Source organism: Apodemus sylvaticus, chromosome 5 (genome assembly GCF_947179515.1).
Source record: "Apodemus sylvaticus chromosome 5, mApoSyl1.1, whole genome shotgun sequence".
NCBI classification, from domain to species: domain Eukaryota; kingdom Metazoa; phylum Chordata; class Mammalia; order Rodentia; family Muridae; genus Apodemus; species Apodemus sylvaticus.
In genome coordinates this window covers 139305137-139329561 of record NC_067476.1, presented here as the reverse complement: position 1 = coordinate 139329561, position 24425 = coordinate 139305137, and the positions used below count along the sequence as shown (strand labels likewise).

The 24425-nt window shown below is 51.6% G+C and overlaps 1 protein-coding gene across 1 annotated transcript; it reads right to left on the bottom strand.

The window, feature by feature from the left end:
- Window positions 1-6446: 6446 nt before the first annotated feature.
- On the bottom strand, window positions 6447-24050 carry Bpifb2 (BPI fold containing family B member 2). The gene is made up of 15 exons (XM_052181536.1): window positions 23930-24050; window positions 21438-21531; window positions 19683-19787; window positions 18538-18684; window positions 17189-17249; window positions 16403-16463; window positions 12169-12260; window positions 11775-11963; window positions 11490-11543; window positions 10769-10939; window positions 10237-10304; window positions 10079-10124; window positions 9404-9467; window positions 9017-9093; window positions 6447-6488 (listed from the first exon to the last, which is right to left on the bottom strand). Exons 1-15 carry the CDS (start codon window positions 24048-24050, stop codon window positions 6447-6449), a joined length of 1392 nt encoding a protein of 463 aa, XP_052037496.1.
- Window positions 24051-24425: the final 375 nt, after the last annotated feature.

The following is a 24425-nucleotide window of genomic DNA, read 5'->3' as shown; positions in this document are numbered from 1 at the left end:
TCTGGATTCCCAAGCCTAAGTGAGTAATGACATGCGTGTGCCCCAAGCACTCTAGGCTCTGTGCAAGGACAGAGGAACTCTGAAACGTGTTCCTCCAATCTCACCCATCCCAGGGGTGGGGTATGCAGCCCTTTCAGAAGACGTCCATTCCCAGGCCAGGGCCAATACCACACACTTTACTGGTGGCTCAGACACAGTTTCCACCATTTTAGAACAAGAAGGCCATGCTTCGTTCCCAGGAGATATGAAGACAACAGGATTCTGGGTTTAGTTGTACTTTTGCCTGAGCTCTGCCCAGCTTTTACAATCCCTGCCCTCTGTCCACCTACCATCTGCTCACCCCAAGGGCTCCTTCCAGCCTTCACCTCCACCACTAGCAAGCTTCCCCGCCACCTGCACCTGCTTACAGCTTCAAAGACCTCAAAACCAGTAGGAGCCCCCTAAAGGCCCACACAGAAGGCCACCCACCGTGACATGCCACCCGTGCTGCCCACCCCAGCCCCTAAGGGCCAGATGAGCTCTCAGCTCTCATAGTGAAACTTCCCTGCTCCTTTCACTGGGCCCCTGGATGCAGCCACAAAGGCCTGACAACTCTGCTGCGCACTTGGATACCCTAAGCCCTATGTGTTTGAAGATGGTGTCCGGGGGCTGCCTGTGAGATGAGAGCGTCTGGGAGGGGTCAAGGATCTAGATATGGGACCCAGCCCCACTCTCTGAGCAAGTGCAGATTAGTTCCTTCTCCTCCTGTAGCCTCAGCTTTCTCGTTTGTAAAGTAGCAGTGTGGATGAGACACTCGGGAAGAGCCACGGGTGGGGGACTGCTCTTACCTTACCAGGCTTGGGGAAGGACTGCAGCTCCCTGCCCCTGCTTCCAGTCCTGTGACGAGGAAACCCTTATATTCAGGAGCCTGATTAGCCGCTTGGATAATTAAGGGCTTAATAAGGGACAGATAATTATCTAGAGGCGTAGAGAACAGGAGACCCAGGGTTCACATGAGTATTGTTCTGTTCCAACATAAATAGCACAGAAGATGAGGGTGGCTGAGGAGCCCAGGGACCACACTGAGGCCAGTACTAGGGACAGATGTGACTGTCCCAGAGGACATTGGTGCCTCTGCTGTTCACTCTCCAATTCGTATCTTCCCCCAAGGTGGAACACACAGTGGATACCATTCACAACTTTAACCAACCCTTATTGAGGACCTACTGTGTTCTGGGTCTGTTCAGGGTGCTGGGATGACCACCGTGAAGAGGATAGTTGGGGTTCCTATCCTGAAATGGACATGGGGCAAGTCACCAGCACAAGTCCACATCATTCCTGAGGGAGATGAGACAGGTAAAAGCCACTAAGGCAGGGATATATTACAGATGGAAGAACAAGACGCTGTGGGGACTAGGAGACCCCTATAACTGGGATGTTGTTGTTGATGCCTGGACGGGGTGGGGCGGGGGGGGGAGGGGGCTATGTCTCTGGCGGGCAGGTGCAAAGGCCAGTAGCCTCTGGCTGGGTCCAGGGCACTCATCCTGAGAGTTCCCCTCTGGGGACCTTGAGGAGATAATGATCAAGTTGATTACGCTGGGAGGGATCCTCCTGGAAGTAATATGGGAGCCCTGTGCCTCTGAAGGCAGAGATGACTCCAGGGACACAGGCCTCCTTGTCCCCAGCTCCAGCTTTGTTCTCCAGAAGTTCCTGGGAAGACACTATCCCGGGGACACTCCAAGGGTCTTTGTACTCGGTACACAATCCAGAGAGCTAATGAGATCTGGTGTTTTCCCATCCCCTGCTCAGAGAGCCCATAGTATGGAACACGGTAGAAACCATGTGACCACGAGTGATAAGGGACTGTCAAGAGACAGTCCCTTATCACTCTCTGAATCATAAAGTTCCTTAGATTGGGGAAACCAGCAGCTCAGGGAGTCAGAGAGCTGCTTGGGTAGCGTGGCCTGGGAGGGCAGCGCCTGGGACTGGGACCTTGAGTGGAGGAGACCTTCTGAAGTCATGACAGGGTTGGTACAGGGCAAGTGCCAGCTCCAGGCAGCCTGGCCAGGCTCCACCTTGATCTGCAAGGCACAGATGGCATCTCTCTCCCTACCACTGCACTCCACCCCACACACAGAGGCCAGGCAGCTCACAGCATGAGGTACCCACTGGCCTTTGGCCAGCCTGAAAGTTCCAGAAGGAGTCATTGGGAAGGACAGCAGTGTGGGAAGGGGTCAAGGGATCTGAAGCCCAGCCCCAGGCGCTGCCCTCCCAGGCCACGCTACCCAAGCAGCTCTCTGACTCCCTGAGCTGCTGGTTTCCCCAATCTAAGGAACTTTATGATTCAGAAAGTGATAAGGGACTGTCTCTTGACGAGCTCAGCTGGACCATCCACTCTGCGAGTCAGAACTACCCAGCAAGGTAGGCACTTTGGCAATCTCTCCCGTTTTACAGAGAGAGAAATAGGCCAAGCCGTTTGCTCAAAATCACGCAGCAAGTAAGTAGCCTGGCTAGAGGGTCCCTCTTCACCCAGGAGCTCCAGAACCCAGCCAAGCATCCAAGACCACACCCCGTGGACACCTGCCTACCTTACCTTTCTGACATCTCTTCACGGCGTTCTCTGCCAGGAACCTTCCATCTTGTCCCACTGATGCTCCAAATCCAGCTACCCTTCTCCAGCCAGTGAGATTTCCTCCTCCAGGGAGCCTTCCTGTACTTCCCCCTGGCCTCTGTCAGACTTCGGAGACTCAGTGTCATCTTTGTTTCCCCTCAGACCCTAAAGGACCCAGCAAGGGTGAGTCAAGCCCAGCAGCCCCTCTTCGGCCCCACATGGCTCCCACACGTGGCTCCTGTGCATGGCCGCAGCACAGACATGTACAAGCAGTTCACCTGCTGCAATTTATTATGCACCTGCTGTGTGCTGAACTCTGGGAAGGGTCGGGATGGAGAAGCAAATGTGAAAGAAGTCCCTGCTCGTCTACTCCAATAACTACAGAGTGCAGTTGAAGAACATCAGAGTGACCTGGGAAAAGGCTTAAGGACTAAAGGACATTATGCCACAAGGCCCAGCATCTGTGACTCGGTGAGGCCACATCAGAGCTGGTACCAAGGAACATCAGGCTCTGGCGAGCATCGCCACAGAGAGCAAAGAGGCACAGCAAGCACCTCAGCGGAGCTGTGTGGGCTCTGGGTTGAGGGTTAAACGGAGACCATGCAGGACAATGGTCTGTTTGTTGAGGAGGCAGACTGAGCTGCCCTCTGCTCTATGGTGGTATGCAGCAGTTTGCCACTGCCCTGCGTGAAGTGCCCGTGGTCCTGAGCCGTGGACTTCCCCTTAGAGGGAATCTGCAGAGTAGGTGCTCTGCCAGGAAAAGGCAGCCATCACGTGAGTTCTTGACGAATCATCAAAGCTACCCGGTGAGGTAGGCACTTGGGCAGTTTCCTAGTTTTACAGATAGAGAAACTGAGACTTGGAAAGGCCAAGCTGTTTTCCCAGTCACACAGCAAGTGAGTGAGAGAACCACGAGGGAAGCTTTCGTCAGCAACAGGCTCAGAACAGGGTCTTTCGGAACCTTACTGTCTCGGCCTGCAAAGGCCCCTTCTATAGCTTTTCCACATAGATGCCAGACACACCTCCCCTCGTCCACCCATGTAACCCTTCCACTCTACAGGCCGCCACACGGGGCCAGGGCCCAGATCCTCTGTAACGACTCCTCTGCGGCCTGCAAAGCCACAGCCCTCCATCATGACCCCACTGCCACTTCCCTGTCACTTGCCTGTGGGCTCTGAAAGCTGCCTGCTGTCTACCGAGTGCCTGGAAGCTGTAGACAGCTCTCATCTGGCCGGCCAAGCAGATGCTTCTGCTCAGGAAGGCAGAGCAAGCTTTTCTCCAAGGACTCGTGAAGTCCTCTGAGTTTGGTGCTTCCTTGGTACTAAAGCTCTCAGCCCCAGAGCAGCAAAGAGCCTCCGCAGATCAGTGGATTGCACAGCCTCAGTCTCAGCTCTGTGGTGAGGCTTCCTGCTGAGCAGACCTGTTGATGTGCTCTGTGTCTCTCTCCCTCCCAGCTGGACTCACCCAGCAGGACCTGACTCAATACTGCCCTGATGACACTTAGGGCTCCTTTTGGGGAGACCATGAGCATCTTTCTAGACAGGAGAGTTTGACTAGTTGTATCCTTTTCCTCTCAAGGGAACATGCTCTAGAACTGGGTGCATTGCGAATGCAAAGCCTGGTGGGAGTGACAGAGTAAGGAAATAAATGGATTGATAAATCGGGAGGAAGGAAGATAATGGGTGGAGAAGGGAAGATGAAGGATCTAGGTAGGTGGATGAATGGATGGGTGAGTAGGTGATTAGATGGATGGACAGATAGGAGGTGTGGCTAGCTGAGTAAATAGATAGGTGAACAGGTAGATGATGGATGGATGGATGGATGGATGGATGGATGGATGGATGGATGAATGGATGGATGGATGGATGGATGGGCAAATGAATGTAATGGTTTAAGAATTGATAGGTGGATAGATGGATTAATAGTTGTAATAATGGGTGGCTTGGGCTAGTGAGGTGGTACCACCTGTAATGCCATTGAAAAGGGAAGGCAAGAGGAAGCTTATCAATTCATTGCCAATCTGGACTAACTATTATAGTAAGACCCTGCCCTAAAACAACAAAATGCAGGTGGGTGGTTAGAAGAAATGATGACGAAATGAAAGGGTGGAGAGGAATGATGGGCAGTTGCGGGGCGGGGAGCGGGGAGTCCTGCATATTGAGTTTACAGTCTTTCTCTGTGGGATTAACTTCCTTAAGGCCTCGGGCTGTGTTATAGTTTGAATGTGAACTCTCTAAATGTTCTCCCAACACCCACTGGCGCTTGTCTTTGAACACTTGTCCCTGACTCGTGTTGTTTCAACGGGTATGGAACCTTTGGGTCCCTTGAAAATTATGGCTGTTCAGATTAGCTCTCTGTTCCCTATCAGCTGACACCATGTAAAACAATGACAGCCCCAGGTCTCTGTTACAACAGGAGTTTCTCCTGCATCGCCTGGCATGCCTTGCCTGGTAAGACGGGGAAGTTCACCGGAACCTGAAGAAGACTCCAACTCTCTTCCCATAAGTGGCTTTTATCACATCTTTCCTCACACTGAGGAGAAAAACCACCAACACAGGTTGTATCTTGGATTTTTGTCTGTCCAAACCCTCAACCACCCAGCTTAAGGTATAGCCTACTCAGTAAATATAGAATTGATAAATTAATTAATTAAGCAACCCCACCCCTCAATAAAAGGCCCCGGGTGAAATCACAAGGAAAGATGCTGTAGCCTGACCTCTTAGCTCTTTCACACCTCCCTGATTCCTCTCCTCACCAAGATGGAGCTGAGTCCAGTCACTCGCTGCTGCCCTTTAGACTACACATAACCTTGGAAGAGGTGGATGGATGGGGTAGCACCATCCTGTCCCAAGGTTTTGCTGGCTTACGTTGAAAATCCAGGCACCTTCTACTTCCCCTGAGAAAACACACAGAACATGAGCCCTGTGTTCAGCCAGGAAGGAATCCGTGGCTTAGAGATTAGCCTATCAGAGGAAAAGATCACGAGGCCTTGGCTTACAGGTACTCGAGTCCCTTGCTCTCCCCAGCTCGTGCTGCAATGAGTCCTCACTGGGTCTCAGAAGCTCTCCGGTGAGCAAGAGTTAGACACGTGCCTGAGAGCAGAGCCCAGAATCATGTTTGCTTCCTAGAACAAACAGCTCAGTGGTGATGAGAAAGCCAAGCATGGAAGGGGTGACTGAAATGATTGTGAACTTGCCACCTGAAATTTTGGAAGCAGAGACAAAAATGGGCATAGAGGATGCTGGTAAATGGAGGGGGGACCGGACATATTCTTCAGATGCTAGGAAGATTATAACTGGGGATCTCCAGCCCTGGGACTCCGGGTGTTTCCCCCCTCCTGGAATACCACCCGGAGAAAACACAGTGCCTGACCAGTCACATACTACTCCTAACCTTCAATTCATCCCTGTGACTCTCCAGGGTCCTCTTTCAGAGAAAGACCTTCCTAGACCTTCCTAGACAAGGAGGTGGGAGTCAATGGGCATGGTGAGCAGAAGTAGGTCCCTGTGTTCCTCCTCTCTGGAGCAGCTGGAGTGGCTCTGAGGATAGCCAAGACCCACAGGCTATACACAGAGAGCTAGCCTGGGTTACACAGAGTCAGATGGGAGCTGCAGCTCAAGAGAAGACATTTAATGCTGAGGGAAGCAGGTCTGCACAGCTTACATCCGGTAGCCCCCTCCCCAGGAGGGGGCACAAGAAGGAGAGAGGAAGCAGGAGAGGGACCCAGGCGTCCATCAAAGACTAAGCAGGCCAGACAGGCCGTGTGGCTTGCTGATGAAGATTCCATGTGGCTCTGTCCTCAGGCTTGTGGGGGGGGGGGGGGAGTCTCTTGAGCAACTGGCTCTTCTCATGGTTCTCAGCGCTGGTAGGCAAATCCGCTGGATACCACAACATAGCCCTGGAAGACCAAAAGGAAAAGCACAGGCAAGCTCAGGAGACTGTCCCTCCGTCTCCAACTCTGTCACTTCAGTAGCAGCACAAACCTCATAAGGCTCTTGAGGAAGGCAATGAGAGCTCTCAAGAGTCAGGCCAGGCAGGAACCCCAGTGGAGCAACAGAGACACCAACCGCCCATAAGACTTTTCACCCAAAATTTATCCTGTCTACGAGAAATGCAGGCTCAGGAAATGGAACAGATACTAAAGGAATGACCAACCAATAACCAGCCCAACTTGAGACCCATCCCATGGGCAAGCACTAATCCCTGACACTATTAATGATACTCTGTTATGTTTGCAGACAGAAGCAAGTTGTTCTCTGAGAGGCTCCACCCAGCAGCTGACTCAGGCAGATACAGACACCCACAGTCAGTGGATGGAGCTTGGGGACTCTTATGGAAGAATAGGAGGAAGGCTTGCAGGCTCCGGAGGGGATAGGAACTCCACAGAAAGACCAACAGAGTCAACTAACCTGGACCCTTGGGACTCCCAGAGTTGGGACCACCAACCAAAGAACACACACAGTCTGGACCTAGGCCTCCCTGCACATATGTAGCAGGTGTACAGCTTGGTCTTCATGTGGGTTCCAAACAACTGGAATGGGGGCTGTCCCAAAAGCTGTTGCCTGTACATGGAATATGTTCTACTAGCTGGGATGTCTTGTCTGGCCTCAGTGGGAAAGGAAGTGCCTAACTTCTCAGAGATTTGAAGTGCCAGGGTTGAGAGGATACCTGGGGAGGGCCAGCTGCCCAAAGGAAAAGGGGAGGGGAAGGGGGAAGGATTGTGGGAAGGGTGACTGGGAGGGAAGCAGTGAGTGGAATGTAAAGTGAATAAGTAAAAATAAATTAAATTAAATTAAATTAAATTAAATTAAATTAAAAAGGCCAGGCCAACAAGAGACCAGCACATGCTCCATGCCCCAGGCATGACCCAAGCCACTGCTGTTTCCTGACTAGGAGTCAGAATCACTGGGTTCCTTCTCCCCAACAGAGATGGGGGCTCCCTGAACCTCTCATACTTTCCACACTGCACTACTGAAATGAGCACTTCTAAGTGCTGCTCACCATTGCTTCATTGTAAGCCTATGCATCTAACCATTCATTTAGCAAACTCGACTGAGCCTCCACCACACACCAAACAAATGAGACCCAGTTCATGTCCACAGGAGCTCAAAGTCAAGGGTCAGTGGTCCTGTACGGCAACCATTAACCTCCTGTGGCTAACACTTTTTTTTTAATTAGGAGAGGGGAGAAGAGGTCTTGGATTAGCCTCAAACTCTGATAGCCAGGGGTGACCTTGAATTTCTGATCTTTTTGCCTCCATCTCCCAAGTTTTAGAACTGCAGGCATGCACCACCATAGCTAGCTAAGTTTTTAAAAAATTAAAATTCAGGTCTTCATGTGCAGAGTCCCATTTCAATAGCCCCACATGCCAAGTGACTGCTTTGGACAATGCTGATTCCAGTCACTGTAGAAAATTCCATTGTGTCGGGCTGCTGTGGGACATGTGACACATTCCCAATTTGTGACGATTCCCATCAACAGTTCTGACCACTCTGTGGTTGACTTTCCCTCCTTTTTATCCTTTTTTTCATGTCTATGTGTTTGTGGTGTGTGCATTCATTGCATACATTCACATTCACATTTGTGGAGGCTGGGGTAGACATCTGAAGTCTTCCTCATTGCTTTCTGACTTATTTGCCAAAGCAGGGCTATAAACCTGGAGCTCGCATGTGAGTCTAGCCAGCTCACCCTAGAGATCCTGTATCTCTGCTTCCTGGCTGCTGGGTTTTCAGGTGAAGCAGCAGAGCTGACCACTGTGAATACTGGGACTCTTAGAGTGTTCATACTTGCACAGCAAGTCCTTTCTACTGAGCCATCTCCTCAAACCCTGGTCTGTCCATCTTCATGAGAGTGGATCATCAGAATATTAAGGCCACCATTCTTAAGGAGTTAGATAGGGTAAGCATCCTCCCTGGACAGACACTGGCAGGCACCACTTTGGACCTAGATCCCATTTCCTGTCCTGTGCTCAGCCTGTTTAGGGAATTTTCTCTTGAGTTCCCTGGGTAAGACAGAAAGAGATCATAGGGTATCATCCTGGCTGTGTCAGGATGAATTTTATGCTGGGCCTATGATTCCAGACCCAGGAACAATAATCACAGAAAGTTCAGGAAGTTGCCTAGTTCACCTGCCCAGCTGCATGCCTTCCAGGCTGTAACAAACCTCTCTACCATTCACCTTAGACACCAAGAGGCCACACCCATCTCAGGACACAGGAACATGAGCCAGTTGAAGACCTGAAGCCTCTGGTGTGAGGTGTGACACGGCACAGAAAGCCCCTCCCAGCAGGGTTTCTCAAGTCCTCACTCCTCCATCTCAATACAGTTAAGGTTTGATGTGTGATCTTGAAAAATGAGGGGTGAGATCCCAGAGGGGTGACCCTCCCTCCCCTATAAAGAAGCTCCCTGGCCACTCACAGGCTCTTACCTCACAGACCGAGACTTCAGAGTGGACATAGTGGAGATTGAGCACGCTGGGGAGGACAATCCCCATGCCCAGGAGAGCTGCAGAGAGACAGAAGTATGCACGTTAGTGAGAAGGAAAAGTTCCACCTGCAGACAGCCCTGTGCTGGCAGAATGGGAGCACTATAGGGGCTAGAGTGGGAGGCAGGATCATCCTCATCCTATTGAAGGGAAACCGAAATGAGACCAGGAGCTTTGTGAAGATCATATATTGGCTACACGTATATATATCAAGAGGCAAAGGCAAAGACCACTGCCTTAACCTTTGAGCCTGGAAGGACTTGGGACATGGACAAGCACAGAGGGTGTGGGCTCAACTAGTGGGGCCAAGCAGTAGAGAGCAGGACTCACCATTGAGGTGATCCAGCAGGGGCTTCTGGAATACAGTGCTTATGAGTGTGTGTACTTGATCCATCTGCAGCCACGGCCAAGGGTTGGGTGGGGTGGAGGGAGCAGCCATGGAAGAAGACCAAGAGAAAGCAATTAAACAGACAGATGGACAGACATCAGAGGCACGGGGAAAGAAGGGAGGGTGTATCTCCCACATCAGCTGAGTACCAATCAAATCCCCAACTAAATCAGCCTGGGGGTCAAGCAGCCGACGGAGAGCTCTAGACCTCATAGCAGAGTTACCAACAGTAGGGCTGCCCAACAGACTGCAGGATGACAGATGGAAGTTAGGCTGGCAAACTGACACCTAGTAGTGAGTTGGCTTGGGTATACTAACTCACATCCCACGGATGCATGGGGACAAAAGAACATGTGCATGGTGGCAGGAGCCTGACCACGTGACATGACGAAGGACTAGCCAGTGCCAACTGTCCCACTGACCAATGAGCTCTGGCTGAGGGCAGAGCTGAGTCAGTCACCCGCCTAGAGGCAGAAAGTCAGGCAAGGAGGTGGGGACAGATGGAGACCAGGTTAGGTCCCCGCCCCCAGGGAAGTCAAGTTATGGTGGCACTAGGGTCCATTCTCAGGTTTCCACTTCCATTCTCAAGGCCTAGGGCAGCGCAGTGTCCCACTCACATCAATGGAGCCCACATTGGAGGTGGCCACAGAGAGCTGGAATCCCCTGGGGGGGAAAAAAAGGCAGCGACAGGCTCAGGGAGGGCCAGCTTCCCCTGAGGTTCTCATCAGTAAGTCTGAGAGCGCGCTGAGGCTGCCGGGTCAGAAGGCCCTCTCACCCCAGCATGGATGTGCTCCCCCGAAGCTTCGCCTTGGACACGGAGAGCTGAAGATCCAGGTTCACCATCTGTACATCGTCGCGAGGAGAGCGAATGAAGAGGAAGGCTGTGGAGCCACCCGCCCCTCCCCCACCGGGGCAAACCACGTGTGTTTATGGAGTTCACGCAACAACAGTGTAAAGATGACAGGTGGGCGCCCTTCCCCGGGAACCTTCCAGAAATAACGAGAGAAAGGAACCTTCCAGAAAGTGGAGGCTGACACAAAAGCAGAGGGGTGGTGAGGACCTTCTTACACAGGCTGGCCCAGGAAGGCTGCTCTGAGCAAGGCCTCACGTAAGCTGGGAACTGAAAACAAAGCAGCAGCAGCCATGCCAAAAGCAAGGGGAGAGGGCCCTAGGCAGAGGTCTCCACACGTGCCAAGGCCCTGGGGCAGAATGTCCTGGCAAGTTCAGGAGATGGATGTGGATAAAACAAAGCAAAGGAGGAGAAAACAGGGGCCTGCGAGGTCGCAAGGAGCGTCAGCCCAACTCACCACATCCAGAGAGAAGAGGAACTGCAAGGCTAGGTTTGGGGGTGCAGCAAAGACCTCCACGAAGGGCTGCAGCTGCAGAGTGGAGTTGCTGGTGTGGAGAGTGACCACGGGTGTGGCACCCAGATGCACCTTGAGTACCACTGGCGTAGGCTCAGGGAACAGGTGCGCCACCTGGGACGTCAAAGGAGGACAGGGGAGCACAGGTTCCGGCTTCTCGCTGTTCCGGGTTGGCTGTTAACAGGCCATCCCCTTCCAGTCTCGACTAAGCTCAGAGGCGGCTCCAGCCCAGGCTTCTGGGCCAGACTTGGACTCCTCAGAGGGGAGCCTACGCTGCCATTTTGTTGGATTTTAAGGCACGATCTTACTATACACCCAGACTGGCTTTGAGCTAGTGATCTTCCCGCCTCCCAGGTCCCAGCATTACAGGTGCGTGCCTCTGACTCTGAGCTAGACCTCACAGGCAGGAAGGGAACAGGAGACGAGAAAATGTCTCAGTAGACTATGGGCAGACACAGAGAGGAGGGAGTCTAGCTGACTGGGATGGGCAGAGGACAGAGGGTTAAATGGCGGGTGCGGACACCATCACCACCATCATCACCATCACTACCTCCTCCTCCTCCTCCCAACCCCTCAAGTACCGTGCCTGGGGTAGATGGAGCCCCTGGAACTCCTGCTCTAGGCGCTGAGACTCCAGCCTACAGTAAGCAGAAGCATCACCTACCTCAGGGATGAGCTGGCCCAGCACGGAGGTGTTCAGAGGATTGTTCTTCGAATTCTGAAATCAGCCCCCATCATGGCAGGGTTTGAGGCAGTTTCCCAGTCAAGGCCACCACTTGGCCTCCTGGGTAGGGTTCCTTACCCCCAGGTTGCTTCCAACAGCCATCCTGTAGCCACCCCACCCCCACTCTGGCTGCCCACTGCCCATGATTCTGCATCTACAGAATGACCCCAGAATAGGCCCCAGGGCACCCTGCCACGAGACCAGGGTGTCAGACCCAGCCCTCACCAGCTGCCCTGTGATGTCCAGGTTGAGCGAACCGGCCTTCTGAAGCATCAGGAGGGCACAGTCAAACAGGTGCTGGGAGAGCCCCACAGTTGCCATAGCTCCTTCATCACCCGAAGGCCATGGCAACACGAAGGGGTGAGCACCATGCAGAGGCAGGAGGATGGGCTTGCCAAGCAGAAAGAGAGTAGCCTGGGCAGAGGCAGGACACGTGCAGGACATGAGGGGCCAAGGGCCCTAACAGACCCAGGGCTCCAGGGCTCCAGCCTGGCAGTAAAGACTTAGCCTACAGTCCCACCCGGAGTACCAGCCACCTTCCTCCCTTCGGCCTCTACATCCTTAGGACCCTTCCAGGACACCAGCAATGCCGGCAGCAGGCTGACCAACAGGTACTTACTCTGATATCTAGGGATATATAATTACTGGTGATGGTGGGTTTGCTGGTCGTGGAGTAGCGGATCTGGGACTCAGGGCCCACAGGACTGAGGCCTTCATGAAAACAGAAGAGCATTGGGCACCAGTCCCTCACTAAGCCAGCACAGTTACTGACACCTTTCCTTAGCCAGAACCAGGCCAAAAAAAAAGGCACGAGCCCAGTGAGGCCTCCTCAAAGGCACATGCCAGAATCTGCCGATTGGTTGGTTCAGACATAATTCCAACAGGTACATTTGCTAACTAACGTACGTCCCAAATCAGTGAAAGACTACTGAACCCAAAATGCAGAAGGGAAAGGCTCAGTCCAGGCGCAAGTACCATCTAATGGAGGCAAGAAGGGGGAAGGAGAAAAAGACAATTTCCACTGATCAGCCAGACATAGCTTCCACTGTCTCTCCATCACCATAGAGTTCACCACAGTTGCTTCTCTCTCTCTCCTCTCCTCTCTCTCTCTCTCTCTCTCTCTCTCTCAGTCACACACACACACAGTATGGCCAGCTCATTCTTGCCCAGACTGCATGCACAGGTCAGTCTGCTCCCAAAACTTAGGTCTCTTCACCTAATCACATGTCTCCTTTCAGGAACTGAAATGCCAGAGCAAGGCATTACAGATCTAACCTCACACAGAGCCTCAAGGCAGCTCTGAGAGGTCTGGGCTGTAAGTGTCCTTTCGGGTCAGAGTCTTCTGCCTGGGAAGCTTACAAAGGTAGGCAGCACATGCCCAGAGATGGCGGCAGGCACAGCAGGCCAGAGGCCCTCCAACGGAGAGCCTAGCTCAAGCCATAGTGCCACCCTCAAAGCCCTGGTTGGCCCGGGGTTTTTAATGGTTTTATTTTTTATATGTGTAAGCGTTTTTGCCTGCTCGTGTGCCTGGTGCCTGCGGAGGCCAGAAATAGGTGTTGAGTTTAATTCCCTAGAACCAAAGTAACACCTGTACATGTGTATGCTATGTGGGTGCTGGGAATCAAACCCATGTCCTCTAAAAGATCAGTCAGTCCTAACTGCTGAGCCACCCCACTAGCCCCAGTGGCCCAGGTTTTCAGGGATATAGTTATGTGTATGAATATGCATATATTTTACATATCTATTCACATATATTTATATGCCCATTATAAAATATCAATTATGGATATGTATTGTGTACTTTGTATAGTTTTGTTATATTTAGGTATGTAACTAATATATTTAATATTTTATATGAAAATATATGTATGTTAAAACACACAAAGACATATTGGTAAATATACAAGTATATTTCTCCCTTCAGCTTTTTGCCTTGTCTGGATTTAATTCATTTTCTCTAATATGTTGAAGGATTTTTTTTTTTTTTTGCGATAGCCACACAGTGTGGTTCCCTTCCTTGTCTATAAGTGGGTCTCACAGTTTGGAGGCAAAGTAGAAGAAGCAACAAGAGGGATTTGGAGACTAGAAGACTGCCCGGCATTCGTCAACACAGAGAACTGGACACCACAAAGGTCGAATGACTGCATGTTGTTTTTTTAAAAAAAAATGAATAAAACATTAAGGTCATGTGGATATTTAGGAAATGGAAAATATAGCCCAGGAGCCCAGGCATGCTTCCTTTTCAATATTTTCTTACACCACGGTAAAAGACATTTTTGTTGCACAGCCTTTTGGAGACATGTGACTAATCAATACACCCCTTTGAACTGTACTTTTTGCTGTTGTTGTTATTGTTGTTTTTGTTTGGATTGGGTTGGGTTGGGCTGGGTTTTGGTTTTTCAAGATAGTTTCTTTCTCCTGGAACTAGCTCTGTAGACCAGGCTGGCCTTGAACTCACAGAGATCCACCTATCTCTGCCTCCTGAGTGCTGGGATTAAAGGTATGGGCCACCACCACCAAGTTGAGCTGTACTTTTTAATAGGCAAAATATTTGAAGCGATGGATATATTAATGATCTTGCTTTAACTATTCCATATTACATCTAAAAACTAGGGCATCACTTTTTATGCTGTAAACACATACAATCCTACATCACCAATTTACAATACACATCTTCTCAATACAATAAAAGACTCACAGCTTCTCCCGCTGTGCACTGGAGGTGTGCAAGCCTCACATCCTCCTCCTCCTCCAGGGCTGGCCCCTTAATAATAATAATACTAATCCCAATAATAATCCCTTTATTAGATGTTTTTAACTCACCAAAGACAAAGGCAAGGCCGATCTTTGGAATAAACACAAACACGGGCGCCTTGCTGAAGGCAAGCCTGCTGAAGGAAAGGAAGAGCGTGCTCTTGCCTATTAAGTCTGTCAGACCTGAAGCCCTAAACACGTCCTGATTCCTAATGCCAACACGGGCGGGAGCTGGGGATTCTCGGCTCTGGGTGGAATGCTGTGGCCCACAGAGATGAGTAGCTTCCCCAAGGTCGTGCAGCATGGGAGCAGTGTGACTATAATTCCAGTGTGTGCCCTTTAAGTCCAGGCCAGCTGCCTCAGCTTCTTGCTACCTCCTATTTAAGGTAATATGGAGAGGAGAAATTAAGGAGACAAGATGACTCCAAAGTGGACAGTGGTGGATAGATATGTGAGACAATGCCTGGGCTTGTCACCTCTTAGGACACAGCTCTAAGCCAGGCTTTCCCATCATACCCCGGGTGGATGGCAGCAGAGCCTATCTGTCTACTGAAGAACCTGCTGCAGGGAAAGTTAGGTCCTGCCCTGTGTCCCTGGACTAGCCCCAGCCTCCGGATCCTCTGACCATCCCCAACCTTCTCACTGTCCCTGCTTGTATCATCTGAGCATCCTTGTGACAGCTCAGACTGTCAAGGTGAGTCACAGTGTCATAGAAAGGACACCAGATTCAGGGCAAAGCTGGTGGGTCCCAAACAGATGAAGCTTCAAAATGGCTAATGAGGAAAATGATAAAGCCCTCGGCAGGCCTTGGCTGCGTGGGCTCTGTGAAGGAAAAGGTTGTGCAGGATTTGAAGCGAATAAGATGTCCCTGGGTCAGCATGTAATGCCTTCTGCTACTAGCCCTTAACTACTGGTGGGTGTGGCTAAGAAGATGGGACAGCCCTGCTCTCTAGCCTTCAGATCCCGCCACAGCTTGTCTAGGAAGCCACACAGATGCCTTCCAATGTCCTCAAACAGTAGTGCAGGTCAGTGTGAGGACAGTGAGGAATACTGGGATGTGAGCCCTGACTGTTGGAGTTGTAGATAAACACTCCGCTCCTTGTACTCCAAGGCACTCCCATCCAGTCTCGAGAAGTCTCTAGTGAGAGACTGGCCCAGCTGTTCACACAGCTCAGCTCACTGTTGATGCTACCATAACAACTTCTTCTTCTTCTTCTTCTTCTTCTTCTTCTTCTTCTTCTTCTTCTTCTTCTTCTTCTTCTTCTTCTTCTTCTTCTTCTTCTTCTCCTTCCCCTCCTCCTCCTCCTCCTCCTCCTCCTCCTCCTCCTCTCCTTCTCTTCCTTCTCCCCACCTCCTTCTTTCATTGTCAAGGCTCAGAAGTCAGAACTAACAATCATGCAGTCCCCAGGGGGATAGGCACATATGTGTTCTTTTTGAGAGGGCCGTAGAACAAGCATCTAAATATCCAAGTAAAAGGCGTACATCTTCACACCCACGAGCCACAATACCTCCTCTCTCTCTCTCTCTCTCTCTCTCTCTCTCTCACACACACACACACACACACACACACACACACAGTGGGGTGAGGGAAAAGAAAGGAAAAGGAGAGAGAGAGAGAGAGAGAGAGAGAGAGAGAGAGAGAGAGAGAGAGAGAGTCCTTACCTCACTAGCCATTCTGCAATGGTGCAGGAAGGTTCACCCCCAACTCTGAGGACCTGTCCCTGCAAACACTGAGATTCTGACAGTGGGAACAGTTCTAGATCCTGATAGTCAATGGGCTTAGTTTCTCTAACAGTAATGCCCATTGATTAGCCATTTGATTTTATTTCATTTTTGGCAATTGGTAATTCTAGAATCACAGAGTTGGTTCTGGCATCTGGGGGTTGTCAGCTTCTGTGAACAGCCATGAATTTTGGAGAGTCCTGGGTCAGTGGCCTTACCATAGGCCTCCTTTCTCTCAGACAATTGAAAAGAGAGCACTGCGTAGAATCAGAAGCCAGCAATGAGGACCACACCATCTCCAGGTGCAGGGAGGCATCTTTGAAGGTTCTTAGGGACCAACGGCCCAGCCCTCCCATGCCCTGGGCTCCTGGTCTTACCGATTAAAGTGCCCAAGTGAACATTGAGGTCCTGGACCAGGCCATAGACACGCAAGCACAGCTGTGGCAACAGAAAGGAAGCTGTGGTGAGGGCCGTTTAGAAGTGTGGGTGAGGAACAGCGGGGCTGCAAGTCCTTGTCATCGCCCCTCAGAGGCCTCCCAGGATGCACCACCAAGCCTGAGATCCCTTCCTCTCCTCCTTGAAGTGACTGGCTTTCCACCCCGCCCTCCTCAGGGTGCTGAGGAGGGCAAGAGTATCTGCCAACGGCTGGAGAGGAGCAGGCCGGGGCGCTCATAGCTGTGAGTACTGCCAGCACCTCTGGGGTGGAAATGACCCACACTAGGTAGATATGACCCCTGCTGCTGCCCCTATGGAAGGGCTGAGCGAGGCTGGGGAAGAAGAGCCTACTCTGGCAGTGGGGCTCAGGGCCCGTGGGTATCTTCTCTCATCTAAGTCAGCTGCATGCAGTGATCAGACCTACAATATCAACCGTGGCAACAGACTAGCTCTGCAGTCCCCAGTTCTAAATTCCTCTCGCACATTCGCACTCTCACCCAGGGCTGGCCTGTCCATTACACACCCTGAGGGGAGGGAGCTGAAGTCACCATCACATACTTAGATACATACATGTACAAGAGTGCACGTGACACACATGTTCACTCACCTGCATCAAAGCACATACACACAAATGCACATCAAGATATAATATCCCCTCCCCTGGGGCCTGAAGACCCGCTGCTCGTCTCAGGCTTTCCGAGCTAAGCCAACTACCAGAAGCCCTTTACCTTGTTGTTCAGGTCAGCTTTGACATGCTCCTGCACCAGGTCCAGCAGCTCTGGGGAGGTACTGTGGAAGTGGCACAGAAAATGTCTGAGTTCCCTGGGCATGGGTCTTGGCTGAACCACACAGACAGCTGGGACAGAAGCTCTGTCCTCAGTCAGCAGTCCAGAGATGCACATCTGAGAGCATGCCATGTTCCAGGCAGTGCTCGAAGAGTGGTCCCCACTCCCACAGCGGAGGAGCATGAGTCTCAGAGAAGGGGATCCTTCATCTCAAGGTTTGGAAGCAGTCAAAATGGTGATAACTGAGGCCAGGCTCGGGGGAGACAAGACAGACATCGGACCTTGCAAAAGCCCTTTGTGGCCGTTTCCTCAGCCAGCTGGCCCAAGAGCTACACAGGTGGGCAGGAGTGTCGAGTAGAGCTAGGATCCCAGGCCTACTTGTCGTTTTGGCTCCAGTGCCTGTGATGCTCTGAAGAACATATGTTTAGCTCTGGACCTCAGTTTCCCCTCTGAACAAGGCTGGTGTTTCTCAACAGCGGCCCAGAAGAACCCGTGGTTCTTTGGTTTGATCTCAGCCAAGCCTCTTCACTCTCACAGGAAAGCTATTTCTGTGTGTTTATATCACCTGGTTCCCTTCTGCAGCCAGGAGGGACCCAATGTGGGTGGAATTCTGTGCATTCGCTGCTCTCTGGGGAAAAGGTCAAGTTTTGTGGGACAGGCTTCCCAGTGCTCAGCCACCATAGAGTGGAAAACGCTAAAGGAAAGAGCAGGCATAATGGCGGGCGGGAAGAGGGACCCAAGCAAGGGGATGGGGAGCCATATGCCTTGAATTGCCCGTACTTTGAACCTCCATATTTATTTCCCATGGTGTGGAGACACATCCCTGGTCAGACAGTGTGGAGCTTATGGAGGTGACTCCTGTGAAGGTCAGCATCCACAGGACAGCTGGATGTGGGAGCTACTGTTCTCCTCAGAAGCTGATGTGAACAGCCATCTGCCACACAGAGCCCGCGTCACCTCCCAAACCAGTATGTTCCACCTCTGCAGAGAGGTGTGGCCTGTACGGGCACCAACAGCCTGGCCAATTGGCTTCATATCGTCTAGAGACTAGTAGTAACTGGCTAGTGTGTGCGGCTAGCTGATACAGGGAAGTGACCAAGATGTAGGCTATCTGACATCAGCCCTGGTCCTCTCTGAGCATCACTGTGCTAAATCATAGAACAGGAATGATGATAGAATCTCTTTGGTCCTTTGTTGCCATTGGATGAAGGCTTGAGTAAGAAACTCAGGTAACAGTGCCACAGCCTTCTGGTACCAAGAAGCCCTGAGTCCCAGTGCTCCCACAAACCTACCTGTTACTGTCATCCAGCATGCTGGCTGAACTGAAGATCGAAGAGCAGGTGGGGACGCTGAGCACAAGGGTCCCAATAGAGTCCCGGGCCACGTGCACATCAGCCAGCAAGTCTGCAGGCAGCACCAGCTCCATAGGTTCTGGCACACTGCAGGAAGGCAGACCTGAGCCCACCCCAGTGTATGAAGACTGCACAGATCCCCCAGCCTGTGCCACCCCTCCAGAGCCCCCACCCCCACTCAGAGTCACAGCACAGCAGTGTGTATGACTCCAGCTTCCTGTGGCTCCTGTGACAGGGCTCTGGGCCAGATACTGGCCAGGGTGAGCCTCAGCTCTCCTTCTGTGAAATGGACAAGAAAATGGTGGTGCCTGCTTCACAGCACTGAGCTGAACTCCCCAACATCACATTTTGTAAGGGCAGCAGCTCTGTGCCCAGCCACAGAGAGCACCCCTAACACATCTAATCCCTGGAAGGTACATATTACAGTGCCACAGGGCACTCACACCATCACAATGACACAGCGGTACTCAGACCATTATAGGGCCAGGGAGCACTCATTACATCACAGCACTGAGGAGCACTCACCACCATAACACTAAGGAGCACCCTAACATCACAGCACTGAGGAGCACTCACCACCATAACACTAAGGAGCACCCTAACATCACAGCACTGAGGAGCACTTGCAGTCAAAACACTGAGGAGCAGCCTAACCTTACAGTGCTTGGACAAAACAATAAAGACAACAGATTCCTCGAAATGTCACTGTGCGTTGTTAGCATTAAATGCAGTTACACAGAAGCTGCCCGGAACAGAGGAATAATGATGCTAACACAATTTATTGAGCACCTCCTCTGTTCTTGTCACTGTGGAAGAGGTGGAACACCCCAACTAGAGCACCAAATCCATTCAGTGAAGCCCTCACAGCCATCCAGAAGGCTCATCTCAAGTCAGATGGAGAAACAGGAGACGTCTCCACCAGCTGCACAGATATTGGGACAGGACTAAGGTCTCCAGGGGTCTCTCCTGTCTCACTCCCCAAGAGGATGGCAAGGGCCATGAAGATACATTAGCCCTCTCCCCTTGCTCTTCTCTGGGAGAGACCTGAAAACCCTGCCCCCACCCCAACAAAGAGATTCACTCACCGAAAGACTTTGATGGTGAAATTGGCTGTCGCTGATAAATGTACCCCGAAACCAGCAATGAACTTCAAGTAGAAGAAGGGCACGTGGACATCCAGAATCTGGACCCTTGGGGTTGGAATCCGAGGGACAAGGGAACTCCCGTCAAACACAGGACCAACTCCAGGGAGGCCCTGAGCCAACCACCCGTGCCGATGATATGAGGAAGGGCTTCCTGATGAGCGGACCATTCCAAGAGAAAGGTGAACCGCTCTCTAGCACAGGAGGCAGGCAAGACACCCAGCTGGTACCAAGGCAGAGGGGCCTGGCCTCGGGCAGGACAGCGAGATGGTTGTGTGTGCTTCTAACCGTTCCAGACTATATCCCTGTAAACATGAAGTCTGGGAGAGAGCCACTGGGGTTTCTGCACCTCAGAAATCACCAGAGTATTCTAGCCTTAGATTCTAGTATCACCTTTGGCCCTCACCAACAGGAAACCCCTCCCCCCAGCGACTCTGAGACTGGCTTTTTGCATAAGTGAAAGTCAGTTTCTCCCTGCCCAGCAGTTTGGTGGGATAAGGTTAGGACAACTCAGATATCAGAATATTGTCCCACTTTCAGATGCTTATTTTAGCCTGGGGTGATACAGATCCACGACTGTTTCACCACACAGCCCAAATTTTAAGTCTACTGCATTAGGCCACAGCCTTCCTGGATATGCTCCTGATGCTGAAAGCGCCCGGGGTCCTTGGGCAACTTCCGGGTGGTTGGGTCCCTATCCAGTCCATTATCAAGGTCCTAGTCACTAACATACGAACATTGGCACTCCAGCCCTACCTTAGGAGTCTCACACTGGTGGTTCCAAGGTCCCTGTGTGTTGACCTGTGCTTGTTCTGGTGTCTTTAAGTTTTTGTATTAGTTTCCAGCATTCAAGACTATAGATGATAAGTTTGCCAAAGTATTTCAGGCCCTTGATCTCCATGTTTCAGGGGCAGAAAGATTGCAAGTTAAAAAGTAGCTTTATGTCAGGCAGTGGTGGCGCACGCCTGTAATCCCAGCACTCTGGGAGGCAGAGGCAGGCGGATTTCTAAGTTCGAGGCCAGCCTGGTCTACAGAGTGAGTCCAGGACAGCCAGGGCTACACAGAGAAACCCTGTCTCGAAAAAACAAAAACAAAAACAAAAGAGTAGCCTCAGCTACATAGCAATAGACCCTGTCTCAAACAAAACAGGAGCGGAGTAAAAAAGAGAGAAAATTATAGTTGATAGATAACAGATTTCTTGAACACCCAGAACCCTTGCAGTAGTCATTGGTATTCCCAGGACAGGCTCAGCCGCTATCATGTTTGAGTTTGGGACGTCTCTAATCCTTTGGGTCTTTATGCATTAAGGGGCATAAAGGATAAAACGTGGGTTGTCAAGGTGTCTAAATTTGGTGTCAAGCATTTGGAGGAAGAAGCTGATACTCTTACCAGATCTGTGGGCCCCAGGGCCACAGTCTGAGCCCCTGAGAGAAGAAATTTATAAACTAATACAGGGTTACTGAGTGACCCCATTTGCCAAGTCTTCTTATAACGTCATAGCTGATAATGGGCCCTTCTGACCTGGAGATGTTTACTCACTCGCAGACCCCAGGCTTCCAGAACACTGTACCAGCTGAGGCTCTCTTATAAAGCCCATCTAAGATCCCCCCCCCAAGTGCCAAAGCACTCACTCCATTGGCCAGCCAAACAATCCAGCTAGCTGCAGGAGCACTCTCTCTGGGGGATGGGAGCACTCACCTGGTAGACTGAAGCACCTCGCTACTTGGATCCATGAAATCAGAGATAGTGACCTGCAGGGCCTGCTGGAGAGGGACTTTCCCAATGTCTGACACTGTAGGGTCAGGACAGGGTGAGGTCAAGTTCCCAGATCCACCAAGCATGAAGAACCCACTACCCATCACCCATCCTGCCCTTCTGATGGAGCACTCAGGTACCAGATGGGACACGCGTGGAGTGGCACCCGGGGAAGAATGTCTGCACCACACAAGCCCATGCAGTGTGCCTGATTCATCATGCCCTCCCTCCCGCCCCTTCTTCACCCCACTCTCCAATACAGTAAAATCCTTAGTCCTCTTACAAGGCTTCATCTGAGTGCCAGTTGTCCCTAGAGCTTTCCCAAGTCACCAAGCTGAAGGAACCACCAACCAATCCCGGTTTCTGAGGAGGCATCCCCTGGGAGGAGACAGGAGGGGCAGCCTCACCCTGACCACAGGTACCCAGGTGCTGGAGGCAGATCCCCGCTCTACTGCTCACTGCCCGCACAGCTGCTCCCTGCCGTGCTTTCCCCACTGCTACACGGGCACTGATTACAGGGCTCACCTCTTGGGGCCACTGTGAATAGTCAGTGTGCACGCATGCTCCCCATGCAGGTGCTGAGGGCCATTACACTAACAGTGGCTGGCCCCACACACTGCTCCAGGTGTGCCAGGCGCTATTGTGAGCACTTTCTTTTACTCTTAGACCCAGTTTACAGGGAGGTGAGGACACGCACCTGAGAGAAAGGCAGGTCTGGACATGGGAGCCTGGCTCTGAACCTGATGACTCCCCCCTCACCTATACTAGTAGGCCCCAGCTAAAAAAGACAATGGAATAAAACAGAGCAGAGGGTTCTAGAAGGAGCATGAGATTAAGCCACGAGGCTAGACCTTAGCTCAGTCTTTGATCCCATCTGAGCCTCAGTTTCTCTAAGCAGAGAGTAGAACGATCATGGCCCCTAAGCTTACGATGCCCACCCCAGCCTGGCTGAGCTGAGACTCACGCCTGGGCTGTGGACTCCAGCCACAGTGCTCCCTGGCACAGGACCTGCGCTCTGGGCCTTGCGGGGTAATGTGGGGAGGACCCCATGAGAAGCCACCCACCCAGGCTCGGAAGCACTGTGGGCTGCATAGGTGTCTTGCCAGGTTTCCACCCATTGAGAACAAACATGGGCAGATGAGCCAGGGAGACTAAGGGACAAAGGAGCCCTGCACAGAACAAGCAGAGGGCAGGGCAGACGCCCCAGGAGGCCATCCTCAGGTCCACTGTCATGGATCACTGACCACTTTCCTTGTCTGTCCATCTGCCGGATGCAAGGTCCTAGAGCACTGTGCCCGTGCCCTGGGAAAAGCTGCTGGCTCATAGCTTTGGGTTCCTGCCATTAAAGTCCCTTCTCTGGTCTGGATAGAGTCCCTCATGCTCTAATCAAGGTGGATCTGATCTTTGTGGAAGCATCTCCAGACCCCACTTGGATAGAACCCCAAAAGTTTCCTGAGAGGCAGCTGGTGAGAAATAAAGATTTCTGTGCTGGGATATTTGACCTCTGTGACTTTGTCCTTCCTTGTGGGCCTCAGTTTCCTCATGAGCCTTTTCCCATGGGAGAGGGTAGGACTTACAAGCACACTGAAGGAAAGCCACAAGGGAGAGACCCGTGTCCCCAACTCCCATATCCCCCAACCCTGACCCCTACCTCCCTGAGTGGCCGAGCCCTGCAGGGATCCGACTTCAGGATGCTCCCTGCCTTACTGTACTTGACACACCTCTCCCCAGTCCATGTGTGAGCAGACACCACACTTGCTCATGTGTGCACTTGAGGTACACACCACACCGATGCATGCACGTTCAGACACATGCCACAGGCACACACCCTCCCCGGCGCTCAAGTCACATCTCCCTGACACCCCAAACTCACAAGAACTCACAGTTATAAAGTCAGCCACTCAAGTTAGCTGACCTAGATCCAGGGACAAGCACATGCCTATAGTACCAGCAATCAGGGAGGCTGGGGCAGGAGGGTGAGAGTTCAAGGCTAGCCTGGGCAACCTACGGAGACTCTGTCTCACAATTTTTTTTTAATGTTTAAAAATAAGTCTTGGTTTTTTGTTTTGTTTTATTTTTGGTTTGGTTTGGTTGTTGTTTGTGCCCACACAAGACACAAGGACACAACTGTGTGTTTACATTTGCACTTTCATACTACTGATCACCACAGACTCCCTAATTATCTACTGGGCAGTAGAACACAGTGACACTTACAAACCCGGGTCCTCTGCAGGTACCCTGTAATACTAGGATCACAAGTTCTAGGACAGCCTGGGCTAAGATTCAGCTCAGTGGTGGAGCACTTGCCCAGCATGCACTGGGTCCCATGCCAAGCACCACAAAAAAATAAAAATATTAGGTCCTCTGAGATGCTTGTGTTCATTCAGACCTGGCTCTCACTGACACACTGGGTGGCAAGTTGGCAGGTCTCTTACCATAATCCAGGGCTGCCTTGTTGAGTTGAACCACAATGACAGGCAAGGAGACGGTGACCACGGCCCGCAACAGCAGCAGCAGCAGCAGCAGCAGCAGGCCTAGACTGCATGTCCCAGCCATGGCTGCCCAGCCACTGCACCAGGATCTGTGGGCCAGGATAGGGACAAGCATCAGGGAGCTTGACCAGAATGTCCATCCCACCTTTGGGCATTCATGTCTCAGCCCAGTCCAGCCTGTACCCAGGTTGAGTGATGGGCACAACCCTGCTCCAAACCCCAATCACATACAATTTGCATTTCTGTCTTGGGAATTACTTGCTTTGTAAGAAACCATGAGAGAGTCTAAAATTAGCCAAGACCTGCACCCGCCTTGAGAGGATGTAGCCTTTCACGAATTGACGCAGCAGACAGAGATGGGGGGTGCGGGGCAGATAGGGGAGAAAGACACAAGCAGTGTCAGAAGATGATAATGAGGTCATGATGGGGTATGGAAGGC